At 31.5% G+C, this 17,126-nt stretch overlaps 1 protein-coding gene across 1 annotated transcript in view; it reads left to right on the forward strand.

Annotated features, from left to right (window-relative positions):
- The window catches only part of LOC140439042 (trypsin-7-like), a 60,364-nt gene extending 44,241 nt beyond the window's left edge, over window positions 1-16,123 (forward strand). Inside the window, exons 5-6 of the mRNA XM_072528681.1 lie at window positions 3,490-3,639; window positions 15,837-16,123. Of these exons, the coding sequence (XP_072384782.1) occupies window positions 3,490-3,639; window positions 15,837-15,980 (294 nt within the window). The 3' untranslated portion in view covers window positions 15,981-16,123. The remainder of the gene's footprint in view (window positions 1-3,489; window positions 3,640-15,836) is intronic.
- Window positions 16,124-17,126: the final 1,003 nt, after the last annotated feature.

The raw sequence follows: 17,126 nt of genomic DNA on the forward strand, positions 1-17,126 counted from the left end.
ACAATATTAAAAAGAAGAACAGAATGCACAAAATATGCTTCTGATTTACAGATATATTTTGTACTATTACACAAGGCAAAAAACCCAACCAAAAATTTTGTTAAAATTTTTTTGAACAATTTTTTTTTACCAAATTGTAACAATTAATTTTTTCAAACTGGATTTTTTTTTAATTTTTCGACCATTCTAAACAAAATAGGTCTCTTGTAATTTTTCTGCAAACTTATAAAGAATTATAAATAATTAGAGTTATAAATAGAGTTACAAATAATTTAAAATAAAAAATAAACGCAAAATTACGATTTTCCAGACTCAAAACCCAACTAAAAAAAAATTGTTTTAAATTCACCAATAACCTAAATTCAAGTCCAAACATTTTTCTATCATTTCCCGATAAGGATTTTTTGGGCTTATTTAATTTTAAAATTTTGTTTTTTAATCGTTAATGAATGCAGCGTGTATAAAAGAGCCAAATAAGATCTATGAGACAAATCTTTGCTGGTTTGAATTCTCTTATACAAAATAGCGCTAGGGCTGCCGTACGCGCTTCATTAGGTTAATTTTTTTAGGGATTTATGAACAAAAAAGATTTGTTGTACGTTTTTTCTAAAGTTGATCGTTTTAAGTAATAAATAATTAAAAACTGAAAAAAAAAACACAAAATTATGATTTTCAAGGTTCAAAACCAGTAGCATTTTAATTTTACCCCGTATATAAAAAGGATTTTCACACCGACAAAGGATTTTTAATCTTTTTGCGTCTCCGAGAATGATAATATAAACATTTTTAGTCTGTTTATAATAATTACAATTGCTATTTCGTTTGATCTTGATTCCGCCTAGATATTTGCGCATTATAAATAGAAATCTTTCCACTTAGGTTGGTGAGAAAGTGTATGCTTACAAGAGAATGATGTTGGGAGAATGATATTCCTCTTCGATAAATGGTCTGCGAGAGCAGTCGATTTAATTGTTGAAGTCATACGAATTTGTTATCGAAAACTCGAAAATATAGTAGTCGAGAACGGATTGGGTTCTGAACGGAAAAACATGGCTCTCGGCAGGGAGTTTTAAAAATCGGCAAATTTTCGTTTAATTCCATGGACTTTTTATGTAAGAACCTTTTTCAGAAGTACGTTGGATATCACTGATAGAATGATTTACACCAAAATTACCAACACTGATGAGATAGGCCCAGTTGCTGATAAACGCGGAACATACGGCAATAATCATAGATTGGATCCTGAATTGTTAGATGATATCAGAAAACATATTGATGCAATTCCAAGAATGGAGGGAGACTACGTTAGGGCTAACAGTTCAAGACAATATGTCGAGGGTGGTAGGACAATTAAGGATTTATATAGTGACATTAAGTCTGCACAAACTGAAAAAAATAAACAAATTGGCAGTTACATAACTTACTATAACATTTTTACAAATGAGTTCAACTTAAGTTTCCACAAACCAAAAAAAGATCAGCGCGACCAATGTACTGCATACGAACACATTGATCGCAATGGTTCTAATTTCGCAGTAGAAGATGAAAAATATCAAAGCCATATTAAAGAAAAAGAACTAAGCAGGAAGGAGAAATTTAATGACAGAATGAATATAAACAACAAAAACAAGGTAGTTATTTATGATTTAGAAGCAGTCTTGCAATGTCCTAGAGGTGAAACTTCAGGATTTTAAAAGTAAATTGAATAGTTACAACCTAACATTAATTGAATTGAATAGTAAAGACGACAAGCATGCATACGACAAAGTTTATTGCTACTTTTGGACAGAATGTGACGCCTAACGTGGTGTAATCGAGATTGGTTCGCGTGTTTGGTAATATTTGATAAATATAAGCTCTGACAATGAAGAAGGGAAAAACGTCATCTTCTATTCGGATAATTGTTGTGGACAAAACAATGTTTGTGGACAATAAGTTTGTCTCAACCTTATATATGTGTGCCGTGTCTAATTTAAATATTAAGAGTATAACGCAACAAATTTTTGATCAGGGGTCACACCCAAAACGAGGCAGCGATAGAACATCATTCATAGGGAAATTCTCCAATCTGGTATCTAAATGCGTAGACCTTGTCTCAAATCTAGCAAAAGCAGCCTTAGTTGATTGTGCATTCATTGATTGAGCACTACTATATAAATCTTCCATAATTAACTTAATCTCTCACAACTCCTCAGGATCTACTACATTATTAACCTAATCAACTAAACTTGAAGACGAAAGTGGCCTTCTTGGCCAACAAAGGTCCTAAAATCTTTCTCTTATCATCAACTGTCTTATTTGGGGCATCTCTACCTCTTACGAAAAGCTCATAAGATAACTCTCCTGTTTTCAAATGATTAACCTGGGTAGACTTCATTTTTCAAAAATTGGATGAAAGCAAAAACACAAAATAACTAAGATCAAACTCAAGAACTAGTAGAAAATATGACAATTCTAAGAAACAACCGTTTCCATAAATGTGTAATGTTAATCGGCGTCCATTTTAAATAGTTTAGGAACCTTCTTATGTAGTGTTGCCCTGAAAATCTCTGTTAGTATTGTTTTAATATCTTTTAGCCCTCCCAGTCCCTCAAATAAATAAACCTTTATCCACGACCTAGGTAGTCAACTAAAACACGAGTAGCCGTTCGCAAATGTTTCAATTTATTTGCTTACCCCATCTCTAGCACAGTAATTGTTTAGTCCCCCTTTCAACCCCCAATAAGCAAATAATATATTGTTACAACTGGCTCCCAACGTGATTAGCTGTATAAATTGTTACAAACCATAAGTAAAAAAAAATATTTTTGAAAAAATCAAGTACCTAAATTCAAGTTCCAACAATTCTTCTATCAGCTCCCGATCAAAATTCTGGGCTTATTTAGAACAATTTATTTAATTTTTAATGAACCACGCTGGGCTCAATTTGACAATGAAAATTTAAACCAGCAAAACTTTGTACCATAGATCTGGTTTCTCTCTCCAATATACGCTGCAGCCCGAGCGCCTGTCCTGTCATGAGAGCTTCATTAACGATTAAAAATATTGTTTTAAACTTAAATAAGCGCAAAATCCTTATATTAAAATGATAGAACAAGGTTTAATTTTAAATTTAGGTCATTGGTGAATTCAAAATATTTATTAGTTCTGTTTTTGAGCCTTGCAATTGCTATTTTGCTAATGTTTCAGTTTTAAATTGTTTATTACTGGAAAACCATCAAGTTTACAGGTAAACTACAGGAAACCTATTTTGTTCAGAATGGTTCCAAAGATTAAATATTCATTATTACAATTTGTTTAAAAAAAATTGTTAAAAAAATTTTTCGCCTGGGCGACTTTTTCAACCTTATTTTGGGGTATCTCATGAAAGTGAATATGCAAAAAAAATCTTATGGCAACATTTTTCCGAATGAACTCGAGTTAATCCCCTTGTCTATATTTTTATTTTTAGTATGGATCTATTTTAACATATTAATTATAATTTTTTAGGAGGGCAAAGAGTTGGACTATCTACTGGAAGCATCCATGAAAATCGTAGACCAACAAACCTGCAAAAACCTTTTGAATGAGGATCATATATCAGTTACAGACCGAATGATATGCGCGGGAGATATAGAAGAAAAAAAATCAGCATGCCACGTAATATTTAATCTAAATTTTTTTTTTAATATTCGCGAGATTCATACGAACACTTTCTTATTTGTATCTTTTGTTAATTCATATTAGACTGGTTACTTTTGTTCGTGTTTACAAGATAGGATATTTTTATGTTTATTTGCATCTATATATATATATATATATATATATATATATATATATATATATATATATATAAGGAAAAGAAGTCTTTGCTGACAACGTTAGAAAACGGAGCTTTGAGGTTTATTGGGATTTGCAGCAGTGAAGTAAGTGTACTTTTAACTAAGTTTCAAGCTTTCGAAAATGTTTATTTTCATCATCAGGAAAAACTGAAATACAGTGCTACTGTTAGTAAAGCATCTTCGAAACCTATTAAGAGTGTAAAAGGTTATAAAAACTTACGTTATTGAGATTTGTCTTTCGTGGATGTTCTACTCAGATGTGACAATTTCACGCACCACTCATTGATTGAGTCAATAAATAAATAATATATAAATTGCATGGTGTAAAAGACCAAACTTGACAATTATTTTTACTTTTAACACATAAGAAAAAGACAATTACAACGATTTAAAACGGCCACGTGTGCCGGCTAACAGTGGAGTGTAAGGGTGGCCGCACACAGAAAGAGCAAAAATGTTTTAGTCAAAAACGTTTTTGTTTGAAACGAAAACGTTTTTGTTTCCACAAGAAACATTTTGTTTTCAAGAGAAACAAAATGTTTGCACAAACCATACTGCAATCTGTTTTATTAAAGATGTCGACAGATAACGAAATTTCACTAGTTTTGTGGCAGTGGTTCCTCCTACAGGACAAAAAAACGCAAAATAAAAGACAATTTTGGGTGCATCCTATAAATGAGAGAAGAATCTGGTCTCAATTAGTACAATTAATTTTTCTGCATCCACTTCCATGATACATACAATGTAAACAAACAAAATATCGCTGTTTCCACATGTGCTTCTTGTTGACTACTCGAGCGGTTTCAAGAAAGGAATTTCAAAAACACGTTGCGCCTGCGTACATTGAAATGTTTCGACGCAAAACGACGATCCGGTAATCAACATCAAACAGACTGACTGAAACTAAATGAGCGTAAACATGCTTTAGACACACGACTAATCAGTGTGCGTCAGCTAATTTCATTTATATGGAAACATCAGCATCAGACTCGTTTAGTCAAAAACGTTTTTGACTTAAACAGTTTTGCTCTTTTTGTGTGCGGCCACCATTAGCATGAATTATGAATCAGTCAAAGTTTTAGCTAATGAATCCAATTACAAAAAAAGTATCATCTTAGAAATGGCATTCATTGCTCAAAATTCAAACGCAATGAACAAAAGGAGTGACATTAATCAGTTAAGCTCCATTCACTCCTACCTATTATATTTGGATACACATTCACATTTCAATGATGTTTCAACATCTGAGGAGTTATTGTAAAGTTTCCAGGTTTCTTCATTTAGTATATTCTCATCTTAAAAAATTGTTGTTTCAACCTAAATACAATCATTGTTAAATTGTGATGTGTAATATTAGTAGTACTACATAAAACAAAGAAAACAAGAAGTTCTGTCATTTGCCATGTTCAGGAATGACAGCTACTCTTAACCTAACACTCCACTGTTGGCCTACACACGTGGCCGTTTTAAATCGTTGTAATTGTCTTTTTCTTATGTGTTAAAAGTAAAAATAATTGTCAAGTTTGGTCTTTTACACCATGCAATTTATATATTATTTATTTATTGACTCAATCAATGAGTGGTGCGTGAAATTCTCACATGTGAGTAGAACATCCACGAAAGACAAATCTCAATAACGTAAGTTATAACTTTTTACACTCTTAATAGGTTTCGAGGATTCTTTACTAACAGTAGCACTTTATTTCAGGTTGTCCTGATGATAAAAATAAACATTTTTAAAAGCTTGAAACCTAGTTAAAAGAGTACACTTCTTTCACCGCTGCAAATCCCAATAAACCTCAAAGCTATATATATATATATATATATATATATATATATATATATATATATATATATATACATATATATATATATATATATATAAATATATATATATATATATATATAGGTATATATATATATATATATATATATATATATATATATATATATATATATATATATATAAATGTGCACTCGTAAGTGAATGGGATATTTTCGGTCAATTTGGAGATAAAAAAGACAAGAGTTGTGCTACTTTATCTGTTTATTGAAGACGTTTCGCCCAATGTTCATTGGGAATCATCAGTTCATCTAAAAGAGTATTATTCTGTGTTTCGGCGTTCTGTGTTTCCGTGTTTTTGCTGATTTATTTAGTAGAATAATTTTTGATGTTTCTTCACAATAATAACATCTTAATGCTACAGATCTTTTAAAGGTAAGATCATTTACTTAATTGTTTTTCATATAGATGTATCGCTAATAATACTCTTTTAGATGAACTGATGATGCCCAATGAACATTGGGCGAAACGTCTTCAATAAATACATTTTTTTATATTAAATTAAACGGTCATATTCCTTAAAGATATATATACATATATATATATATATATATATATATATATATATATATATATATATATATATCTATATACATATATATATATATATATATATATATATATATATATATATATATATATATATATATATATATATATATATATATTTATTTAGCGGTATTCTATCTATTGTGGGATATATCCATCTTCTTATTTCATCATCAAATTTTACACTTATTCCTATCCAGTGCTAATATAACCCATACTTTAGCTTTTTCTTATTGCGCCGTCTCCTTTCGAAATGGCAATTCAAATGGCAATTGCAGCTTTGGAAACTCCTGCACCAAAGATTTATGTGGATGGGCGGTCAAACCATCTCCTCAGGTCTTTCAGCCACGAATTCTGGCGTCTTCCAATTGATCTTTTGTTCTGTACTTTACCTTCGAATATTATTTAGAGTAATTCCTATCTTTTAGCTCTCAGCACATTTTCTCTCTTTGTACGTACCTCACCATTAGTAACTTTTTTATTAATAAAATTCGTAGCATCCGTTGTTTAACATGTTGTGATATATATCAAAGGCATCTATTGTTTTTTCTGTTTCAGAGTCCATTGCCCAAGTTCTGTCATTTGCCATGTTCAGGAATGACAGCTACTCTTAACCTAACACTCCACTGTTGGCCTACACACGTGGCCGTTTTAAATCGTTGTAATTGTCTTTTTCTTATGTGTTAAAAGTAAAAATAATTGTCAAGTTTGGTCTTTTACACCATGCAATTTATATATTATTTATTTATTGACTCAATCAATGAGTGGTGCGTGAAATTCTCACATGTGAGTAGAACATCCACGAAAGACAAATCTCAATAACGTAAGTTATAACTTTTTACACTCTTAATAGGTTTCGAGGATTCTTTACTAACAGTAGCACTTTATTTCAGGTTGTCCTGATGATAAAAATAAACATTTTTAAAAGCTTGAAACCTAGTTAAAAGAGTACACTTCTTTCACCGCTGCAAATCCCAATAAACCTCAAAGCTATATATATATATATATATATATATATATATATATATATATATATATATATATATATATATATATATATATATATATATATATATATATATATATATACATATATATATATATATATATAAATATATATATATATATATATATAGGTATATATATATATATATATATATATATATATATATATATATATATATATATATATATATATATATATATATATATATATAAATGTGCACTCGTAAGTGAATGGGATATTTTCGGTCAATTTGGAGATAAAAAAGACAAGAGTTGTGCTACTTTATCTGTTTATTGAAGACGTTTCGCCCAATGTTCATTGGGAATCATCAGTTCATCTAAAAGAGTATTATTCTGTGTTTCGGCGTTCTGTGTTTCCGTGTTTTTGCTGATTTATTTAGTAGAATAATTTTTGATGTTTCTTCACAATAATAACATCTTAATGCTACAGATCTTTTAAAGGTAAGATCATTTACTTAATTGTTTTTCATATAGATGTATCGCTAATAATACTCTTTTAGATGAACTGATGATGCCCAATGAACATTGGGCGAAACGTCTTCAATAAATACATTTTTTTATATTAAATTAAACGGTCATATTCCTTAAAGATATATATACATATATATATATATATATATATATATATATATATATATATATATATATATATATATATATATATATATGTATATATCTATATACATATATATATATATATATATATATATATATATATATATATATATATATATATATTTATTTAGCGTTATTCTATCTATTGTGGGATATATCCATCTTCTTATTTCATCATCAAATTTTACACTTATTCCTATCCAGTGCTAATATAACCCATACTTTAGCTTTTTCTTATTGCGCCGTCTCCTTTCGAAATGGCAATTCAAATGGCAATTGCAGCTTTGGAAACTCCTGCACCAAAGATTTATGTGGATGGGCGGTCAAACCATCTCCTCAGGTCTTTCAGCCACGAATTCTGGCGTCTTCCAATTGATCTTTTGTTCTGTACTTTACCTTCGAATATTATTTAGAGTAATTCCTATCTTTTAGCTCTCAGCACATTTTCTCTCTTTGTACGTACCTCACCATTAGTAACTTTTTTATTAATAAAATTCGTAGCATCCGTTGTTTAACATGTTGTGATATATATCAAAGGCATCTATTGTTTTTTCTGTTTCAGAGTCCATTGCCCAACTTTCACAACCATACAGCAAAACAGAGAAAACATAACATCTGATCATTGTAATTCTGAGCTCTAGACTAAGGTCTGATCTCGTAAAAAATGTTTTTATGCTCATAAGTGTTTTTCTAGCTGGTTCGATTCTTGACAGAATTTCTTTTTGTGGGTTACACTGGCTATTGATATTTGCTTCCAAATATTTTGTGGAAGTTAACTGTACTATTATTTTTTCCTTGGCATGCAATGTATGTATGTTTTTAGTATCTTTGAAAATACTAGAATTTAAGTTTTAGAAACATTTCGATGTAAACCGAACAATTCGCTACGTAAAACTTCCGCATTTACTACATTTTGTAATTCTTGTGCGTTGCTTGCTAAACGATGGTATCATCAGCCTACCTGATGTTGTCTATGTTGATTCGTCTAATGCTTTTCTAAATGTAGATTCCGAATACAGATTAAATAATAGTGGTGATAAGACGCAACCTTGTCGCATCTCGTCTGATTCGTATATCTTTGGATATTGTGTGATCTATTTCAATTGCTGCCGTTTAGTGCCAATATAGTTCTGAGATAATTCGCAAGTCTTATTCGTCAATTTCAGTTGTTCTTAAAATTTCGATCATGTTTTCATGGCTAACGCAGTTAAATGCTTTTCGATCATCAATAAAATATGCATAGACATCTACATTCTTGTCTTTGCATCGTTGTGTTAACAAATTTAGGCAAATAGAGCTTCTTGTGATCACTCATCTTAAACTCCCACATCTAGTAAATTCGTTTATGAATGATTCTGAGAAAAGATTTAAGAACATGAGACATCATGCTTAATATTCGATAGTCATTGCAGTGTGAGGAATTGGATTTTTTTGGTAATGTTACGAATGTTCTTCCGTCTCTTCAGTTTGTCTTCTATATCTATAATTATCTTGTTATTATTATTTCTTAATATTGTTTCTTGTCTCTTTCCATGTCTACCTGTCATTTTTTTACTTTGTTATGGACATTAAAGGTGTCGTATCTTCCTGAAATTGTTGAATTTCTAGGCATTTGGTTGACGTCCAGTTTTCTTTAGCTTCTCTGCACTTTTTTCTAATGATTTTATTGACTCGTTTGTATTCTATTGGGCTTGTTTTATGTCTTCCTTATACGTCCATTAGGTTCATGATGTCTTGCGGTATCCATTCTTTTTTTCCATTGTTTTTTATGATGTCGTCTTCTTGTATCATTGTTATTTTCGTTGTTAAGTAGTCCATGTTACTTCAACGTCTATCTGTACAAAGTTCTCTACCGTTTCTATTTCTTTCTCATCCTTAATACTTATTTCATTTTTTTTTTCAAAGTTCTTAAGTTCTCTTATCTCATCTGTTTTATTATTATTTATTATTTATATAGTATTATTAAATATAGTATTATTTATTTATTATATGTTTTACCTTTTTGGTAAAACGTTTGTCTGCAAAAGCATTTCGAAGTATGTTTTGTTCAAGTAGATCTAATATATTTGATTTATAGATTTAAGATACAGGATTATAATCCAAGATGCCTACTTAAATAACAATGTAAAATTTAGTCAGGCTTAGATTTACAATTATTGATTTACAATTATAATTATACGACTAAGACCAGGAAATACAATCTCACTCAAAACTCGCTGGTGCTGGAAGATATTTTCAAGTGCACATATTATAGGTATAAAATAGGGAAACCTCCATCAACGGAAAATATCTAAACAATCTTAGGTTTAAGGATGGTTCTTATCTCCTGATTGTTGGTTCATTCTTTATTTATTATAATTCCGAGGTAGTTATACTGCGTCACTCTTTCTACTGGTGTTTAATTGACGTAGAGTTAACCTTTAATCTTTTAGTTAATCTTTACTTGATAATTATCATGAGCTATGATTTTCACATATTCCATGTGTTTATCTTTAATTTTAAGATTTGTAGACTGATGTCAATAAATATTTCTAATTATTTTGGATCTTGGTTGTTAATTCCTGCTTCTTTAGTATCTTTGCATCATCTTAGCGTGCTGTTCTCGATTAATCCCTTTCTCGCAATCAACCAGAAAAGCGTATATAACGCAATTGATATTTCTGCATCTTCAGAATAAGACTTTGAGAACAATGCCTTTCTCGTACCAACAGCATTGACCCTGAAATGTTTTTTTTTTTTAATTGCAATAAACTCAAACTTCAGCCAGTCAGTTGATATTTTTTCAAAGTTGTATATGTTGTTAATCATCTTTGTTATTATTGCGATTGATTTGAGTAGTTCTGGTTGTATATTATTATATTATGGGGACCTGCTTCTTGAACATCCTTTGGCTGTGTTCTTGCAGAATAAAATTTTTCTTGTTGAATAAACTCAAAGGTGTTATCTCTTTGTGTTATCTGGTCTTTAAACAGTATCTCCAGGATTCTTTCAACGTTATTATTTTACTCTGTTTATCCAAAATAATGTTTGTATCAGAATCAGTTAGATTTCCTTTCTGTCTCTATCTTAGTCCACCTGTGAGTTCTTTAATTTTCGTTTGTACATTGTGAGTATCGTACTTCGACTGTAGTCATAATTTCTTTGCATGTGTTCATTGCTTGTTTTTCTTGCACTTCTCCGAATTTCCTTCTTATAATTGTCATTTTATATATGTCTGAGTAAGTTTTGGCTTTTATTCTTTCGTTCATTACTTTTAGAACCTCTGTTATTCACGATTAATGTATCTGCCTTTAAGTGTTTATTCTTTACATTTTGAACTATTTGTGTAATCTGTTTAATAGTTTGATTTCCGCTGAAGACCCTCTATTGACCACTTGACCACTTTATAATACCAAATGAATAGCTCAGCGCGGAACAGGCGTACGTATTTAATGCCTTAAACAAATTTTTACTATTAAGATATGACCGATTTAGTTGTCTTACTCTTCGCACGAACTCCAAAGTTAGTTCAGTTTTTATTTGTTTATGGTCAATTTTCCGCGCTTGTTTTACTCTGAGATATTTGTACATATCATTTTCACCCATTGCCTCGATGTTTTGGCCATCTTGTATATCAAAACCTCCGGGCTGAACCTTTCCTCTGACTATATTTAGTATACGGCACTTGTCTAGTCCAAAATTCATACTGATATCATTTTAGAAATTGTCTACAGTTTTTAGCATCTCAACTGGGTGGTTTCGAGTGGAAGCCATTAATTTTAAATCATCCGTATACAACAGATGATTAAGCTTCGCTACAAAAGTGTTGTTATTTTTGATGCTAAATCCTGAGTCAGTAGAGTTCAGCAGCTGAGATAGTGGGTTCATTGATAGGCAGAACCAAAGTGGACTCAACGAGTCCCCCTGGAAAAGGCCCCAGTTAATAAGGATATCTTTAGTTTCGATATTAATTTCACCAGGTATTTGAAGGTGAATTTTAGTCTTCCACTCTGTCATTATATGTTTTAAAAAGGTCACGAGATTATCATCGACTTTATATATTTTTAATATACCTATAAGCCATTCAGGCAGCACTGAATCAAAAGCCTTCTTGTAGTCAATGAAGGCAGTAAAAAGGTTCCTTTTTTGAGTATGCCTAATTAGAAATGACTGAGTCGATAATAAGTTATTATTTGCAGCCCATGGAGCCCTTAGCACATCCTTTCTGTTGAGGCTCTATGATATTGTTCAGAGCACAATGTTGGTAGATACGGCGGACGTGTTAAACAATATTTCTTCAGCTCTTTTGATGAATTTTCTGCTTCTTACTCCTCTTATGTATTCTGTTATTTGTCCAATGTCCCTACGCAGTAATTCAATCTTCCCCAGCAGTCGTTTTTCCCAGGGTGCTATTCTGTTACCAGTCCTTCCGATGTTGGTACCCCGTCGTGTTCTGATCTTAATGCCCATGAGATTAGCAATTGCCGTTGCTGCACAGTAAATCAGCATATGCAAATATTCTAATGAGTGGGCTTCTGTGATATAATTAGGTAGGACTTCAGTATTCACAATTTGTAACAGCGCTCCTAGTTTCTTAGAAGAGTTTATTTTTGGTAGCGGTGGTCTGCTAAGTGGGTTTGTTCCACTAAACTCTTGTACAGCGCGTGCCATCTCGTTTACCAGACTATCGTGCAACTTATTATTGCCCTGCTGTGTATTATTAGGTTGAGTTTCTTGTATGAGAAGCTCAGGAATCTGCTCATTAGGGACTTTATTAGGGACTTGGTCTGCAACTTGCTCTTGGTTATGGATCTCCCGTTCAATTTCGCTTCTGATAATGTCGCCTCTAGTCTCTATGATAAGATTTTTTCTTAAAATTACCCGGTGTTGGTCTCCTATTTTTTGTTCATGTACTTGGATTTCTGGGTATTCACTGCAAAATTCGGCATACAGTTGTTGTCGATAGCCGATCGTTTCTTGACCGAGGTTTGTCACCTTATAATAAATGCGCAAAATATTTTCGTTTATGGACACAGTCCATTTTATGCGCTGCCTCGGTCGTCCTGCTTAAGTGAGCGCCGGCGGATGTTCCAGCGCAGCACCTTCAGCGAGTGGAGCTCTTGTTGTTGTTTGGCTCATTTATGGTTCTTCTTGTTGTTGAGCTGTAGCTGATTGTATGACAGGGGCCCGCCTCCTCAACACCCTGCCACCGACGTCCCTCATGCTGTCACGTCCAGCGCCAGCTCCAGACGTGCCCTGGCGATCCCCAGACAGCGACCCTAAACATAAATTATTAAACTCCATTTTCATGGGTGTTCATTGTATACCTACTGTCAGGTGTCAGTTTTTGTTCCTCGGCAGGTATTCCTGCTGCCCTCTGGGCATCGGTTCTAAGAATACTCAGAGAGCATCCCCCATTCGCAGGGGGCCGCGCCTGATAGAAGAACTGACAAAAACTCCCCGCAGGAAAATTTTAGATTGTTATTATTATTATTAGTTCCCAAGATTATCGCAGATTATTATTATTAGTTCGTAATAATTCGATGTCTTTTTTCTTTTTTCAAGCATTTTTAAACTCCTTGCTATAAAAAATAGGATACCTATTTAGAATTCAAATCATTCAATAGTCTACTCAAAGATCTCTAACATTTTTTTTTTCTTACAATAGCATAGTTTGCTTTAATTTTGCTAAAAAAAACATTATATATTATATATTGGACTTAATTAATTAAGTGCTTTTAATTTATGCTCACAGTATTTTTTCTTTAAATGTAAACAGAAAAGACCAAGAGCCTCTTGTAAATATTTGGGGATTTCTTCTTTTTGCACAGTCATTTCTTGACATTTTTAAGATTACTACACCGATTTTTATTTGATTTAATTTAGATGTTTTAATTGTTATGCAAAAACGGTTCATTTTTAATTTATTTTCAATCTTAGATTTTAAAAATGGGTACAACTATGGAATATTTATATTATTTTTTAGATTTGATCTAAAAAAAATTTCAAATGGATCAGCATGTCAGAACCGCGAAACATTTCGCTAAAAAAGTATGAACCACATTCCGTGAAAAATATCAACCTTCAGTGTCCAAGTGCTTTCAGTCAAGTTCCAAAAAACAAACCAAACAAGAAACTTTTAACGAAGAGTTGTGTCTTGCATTAATATCTTCTAATATACCGCTTTCAAAATTATCTAATGAAAACTTAAGTTTTATTTTAAAAAAATATTGCAAACAAAACATTTCTGATGAACGAACTCTAAATGGAAATAATGTCAATTTATTATACTCCTCAGTTATCCACAAAATAAAAGCCGAAATAGGTAATAATTAATTTTACATATGTGTGGACGAGACCAATGACTTGTCAGGAATACATTGTGCACTTACTGATTGGTATACTTAGCGATGAAACCTTTCCAAAATCGTATTTAATGTCCTGTAAGCAGGTGGAAAAAACCAACGCTCTAACAATATTACGGTTTCTACAAGAAGCATTAGCAAACTTTTTTTTTCCTGCTGCTGTGCTTAATGATAAATTATTGCTTATTTTATCTGATGCCGTACCGTATATGGTGAAAGCAGGACAAAATTAAAAAATATTTTATCCAAACTTAATACATGTCATTTGTTTAGCGCATGGAATAAATAGAGTTGCGAAGGAAGTAAGAGAAAATTTTCCACTAGTTAACAGTTTAATAGCGAGCGACAAAAAAGTGTTTCTGAAATCACCTGTAAGAATTCAATATCACAGAGGTATGCTTGGTGCTGTTCCACTGCCACCGCAACCCATTTTAACACGTTGGGGAACATAGTTGGAAGCAGCTAATTTCCTTGCTGATCATTTTGTTGATTTAAAAAAAATAATTAACCTTTTAACGGATGATAGTTGCCAGTCTTTATAACAAGCTAAGCAAGCCTTCCAAAATAACATCCTCCAACAGCAACTATCATTCCTAAAATCAAATTATAGTTTTTTCCAGAAAACTATAACTCAATAAGAATCCTTCAAATTATCATTGTTAGAAAGTATAGTTTTAATAAAAGAATTTAAGTCATTGTATCAAAACGTTAAAGGTACTATCGAAAGAAAATTTTTTCAAAAATTTAAAGTAACCATGGAAAAAAATAGTGGTTACCAGGTTCTTTCTGAAGTGGTTCGAGTACTAGCTAGGACATTTTACGAACCACTTAATTTAGAACCATCTATTATAGTTAATTTGAAAAATGCCCCAGTTACATCAGTTGATGTCGAAAGAAGTTTTTCTATTTACAAATATATAAATTCAGATAGAAGCCATAAGTTTTTATTAGAAAATTTTGAACATTATTTGAAAATCTATTGTTACCACAATTCAAAATAATATTTATATGTTATAAAAATTGTAAATGTTATGTATTTATAATATTGTAAGTATTTTTGTAAATAAAAAATATTGTAAATATTTTTTATTACATGCATATTTTCTAGATAAATATGCATATTCTGCATAAAATACTGCATATTTCTGCATACAATACTGCCTATTTATGTGCATATTTTATACTTTTTTATTTGCGTATTTGCCTAAGTCTATTCATTACACAGGTTAGCATTGATAAACATTCTAGGTTCTGCCACCAGCAATTACTGACGAAAGACAGTTATTACCGTTTTTCCTGTATTTCGTGAGATTTTACACAGATAAACTCATTTGCAAGCTTTTTTGGTCCTCACAAATGACGAAGAACCTATTGCGCACAATCTTTGCTGTTACCCACTTTGTGTACGATACTATGAACAGATCCTTTACTCACACCAAGATTTTCTGGAATTGCTCTAATTGAAATTTGACGTTTTAAAAATCATAGTGGCGTTAGTAATATTGCTGTTATTTATTTTTATTATTGGTTTGATCAAATAATGGGATGAGCAATGAAGCACAAGATGCTGTAATATATTTTTTCACAGTTCACAAGTACCGACGATAAAAATTATTCGTATCTCTTTATCTTTTACAGGGTGATTCGGGAGGACCTCTAGTACACAACGGTACATTAATTGGGGTTGTATCCTGGGGAGATGGAGGCTGTAGGAAATATGTTGCAGCTTACACCGATGTCGGGTATTTCTCAACATGGATTAAAAAAGAAGCTGGCCTTTAATGCTGATCGAAGTATTATCTTTTCTTATAAATTTATTATTAATTTCAGTTTTTTGTTTTATTTACAAAATTTCACAACTAATACGTAACAGTGAATTAAACTTAAATTTTAAAATATAGAAATAAATACATGCAACATTTGGATATTGAAAAATTATTATTTTCCCAAAATACTTTTCCCAAAATTTTAATTATAGAATGGAAATAACTGATATAAGCAACAAGGAGTGTTGATACCAAGTTTCGCTGAATGCTATGACATTTATAACTTGAAATTGCCAATGTACAACATCACACAAATAAGCTGAATTTTGCTTTGAATGTCATTCTTGGGACCTCAAAATTATGCAAAAAAGTTTACCATTTCTACCCCCGGCTACCTCTTAAAACCCCCCTCGTGGGAAGGAGAACACGTAAAAAATCGATATATCAAAAATTTGCAAGCCATAAAAAATGTTCCAAATAAAAAATGTAACGTATCAATATCTCTGCAGAAAATGTCAGTTGTTTTACCATACTAAAAATATTCGCAACGGTAGAGAGAAATCAACAAGAAAGAATGTAGAAAGTGGTAGAAGATATAAGAAAGCATATCGAACATAGGAACACTGACAGCATAACGATACATTATTATTTTAATATAACATGAAATTATACGCGGTGTAGGATATAATATTTAATTAACCATCCGTTCATCGGAGGGTTAATTAAATTTCTTATTTTATTTTTTTAAATTTCTACCTTTTCAGTACCTACCTAGAAACTAAATACCATTCGTTTTTTTTTATACAAAACTGTTTTTAAAATTTCTAAATAGCTGCTGCATGGCCGTTTGTCCTGACAGACCCCACCTGATCAAATGTGTAACAATATTTGCACTTGCCCTTAGTTGTATTTTTCTTGCAATCTTGTTTCACTTGGCAACCCTGTGCATTTTTGTGAACTGGATTATTGGTAACTGGATTATATGTATTTGGTTGGATTTCATCAAGCATCAAGAACAAATCTGGAAGAGTACTAGTCGTCAAATGGTATGGGATATGAGATATTTCCTGCTACAATAGCAAAACGTAGGTTTATATTTTTACTGAAGTGTATCCCTTTTGATGATACCACGACTCGAGACGAAAGAAAAGAAGTGGACAAA

This window comes from Diabrotica undecimpunctata, chromosome 1 (assembly GCF_040954645.1).
Source record: "Diabrotica undecimpunctata isolate CICGRU chromosome 1, icDiaUnde3, whole genome shotgun sequence".
NCBI classification, from domain to species: domain Eukaryota; kingdom Metazoa; phylum Arthropoda; class Insecta; order Coleoptera; family Chrysomelidae; genus Diabrotica; species Diabrotica undecimpunctata.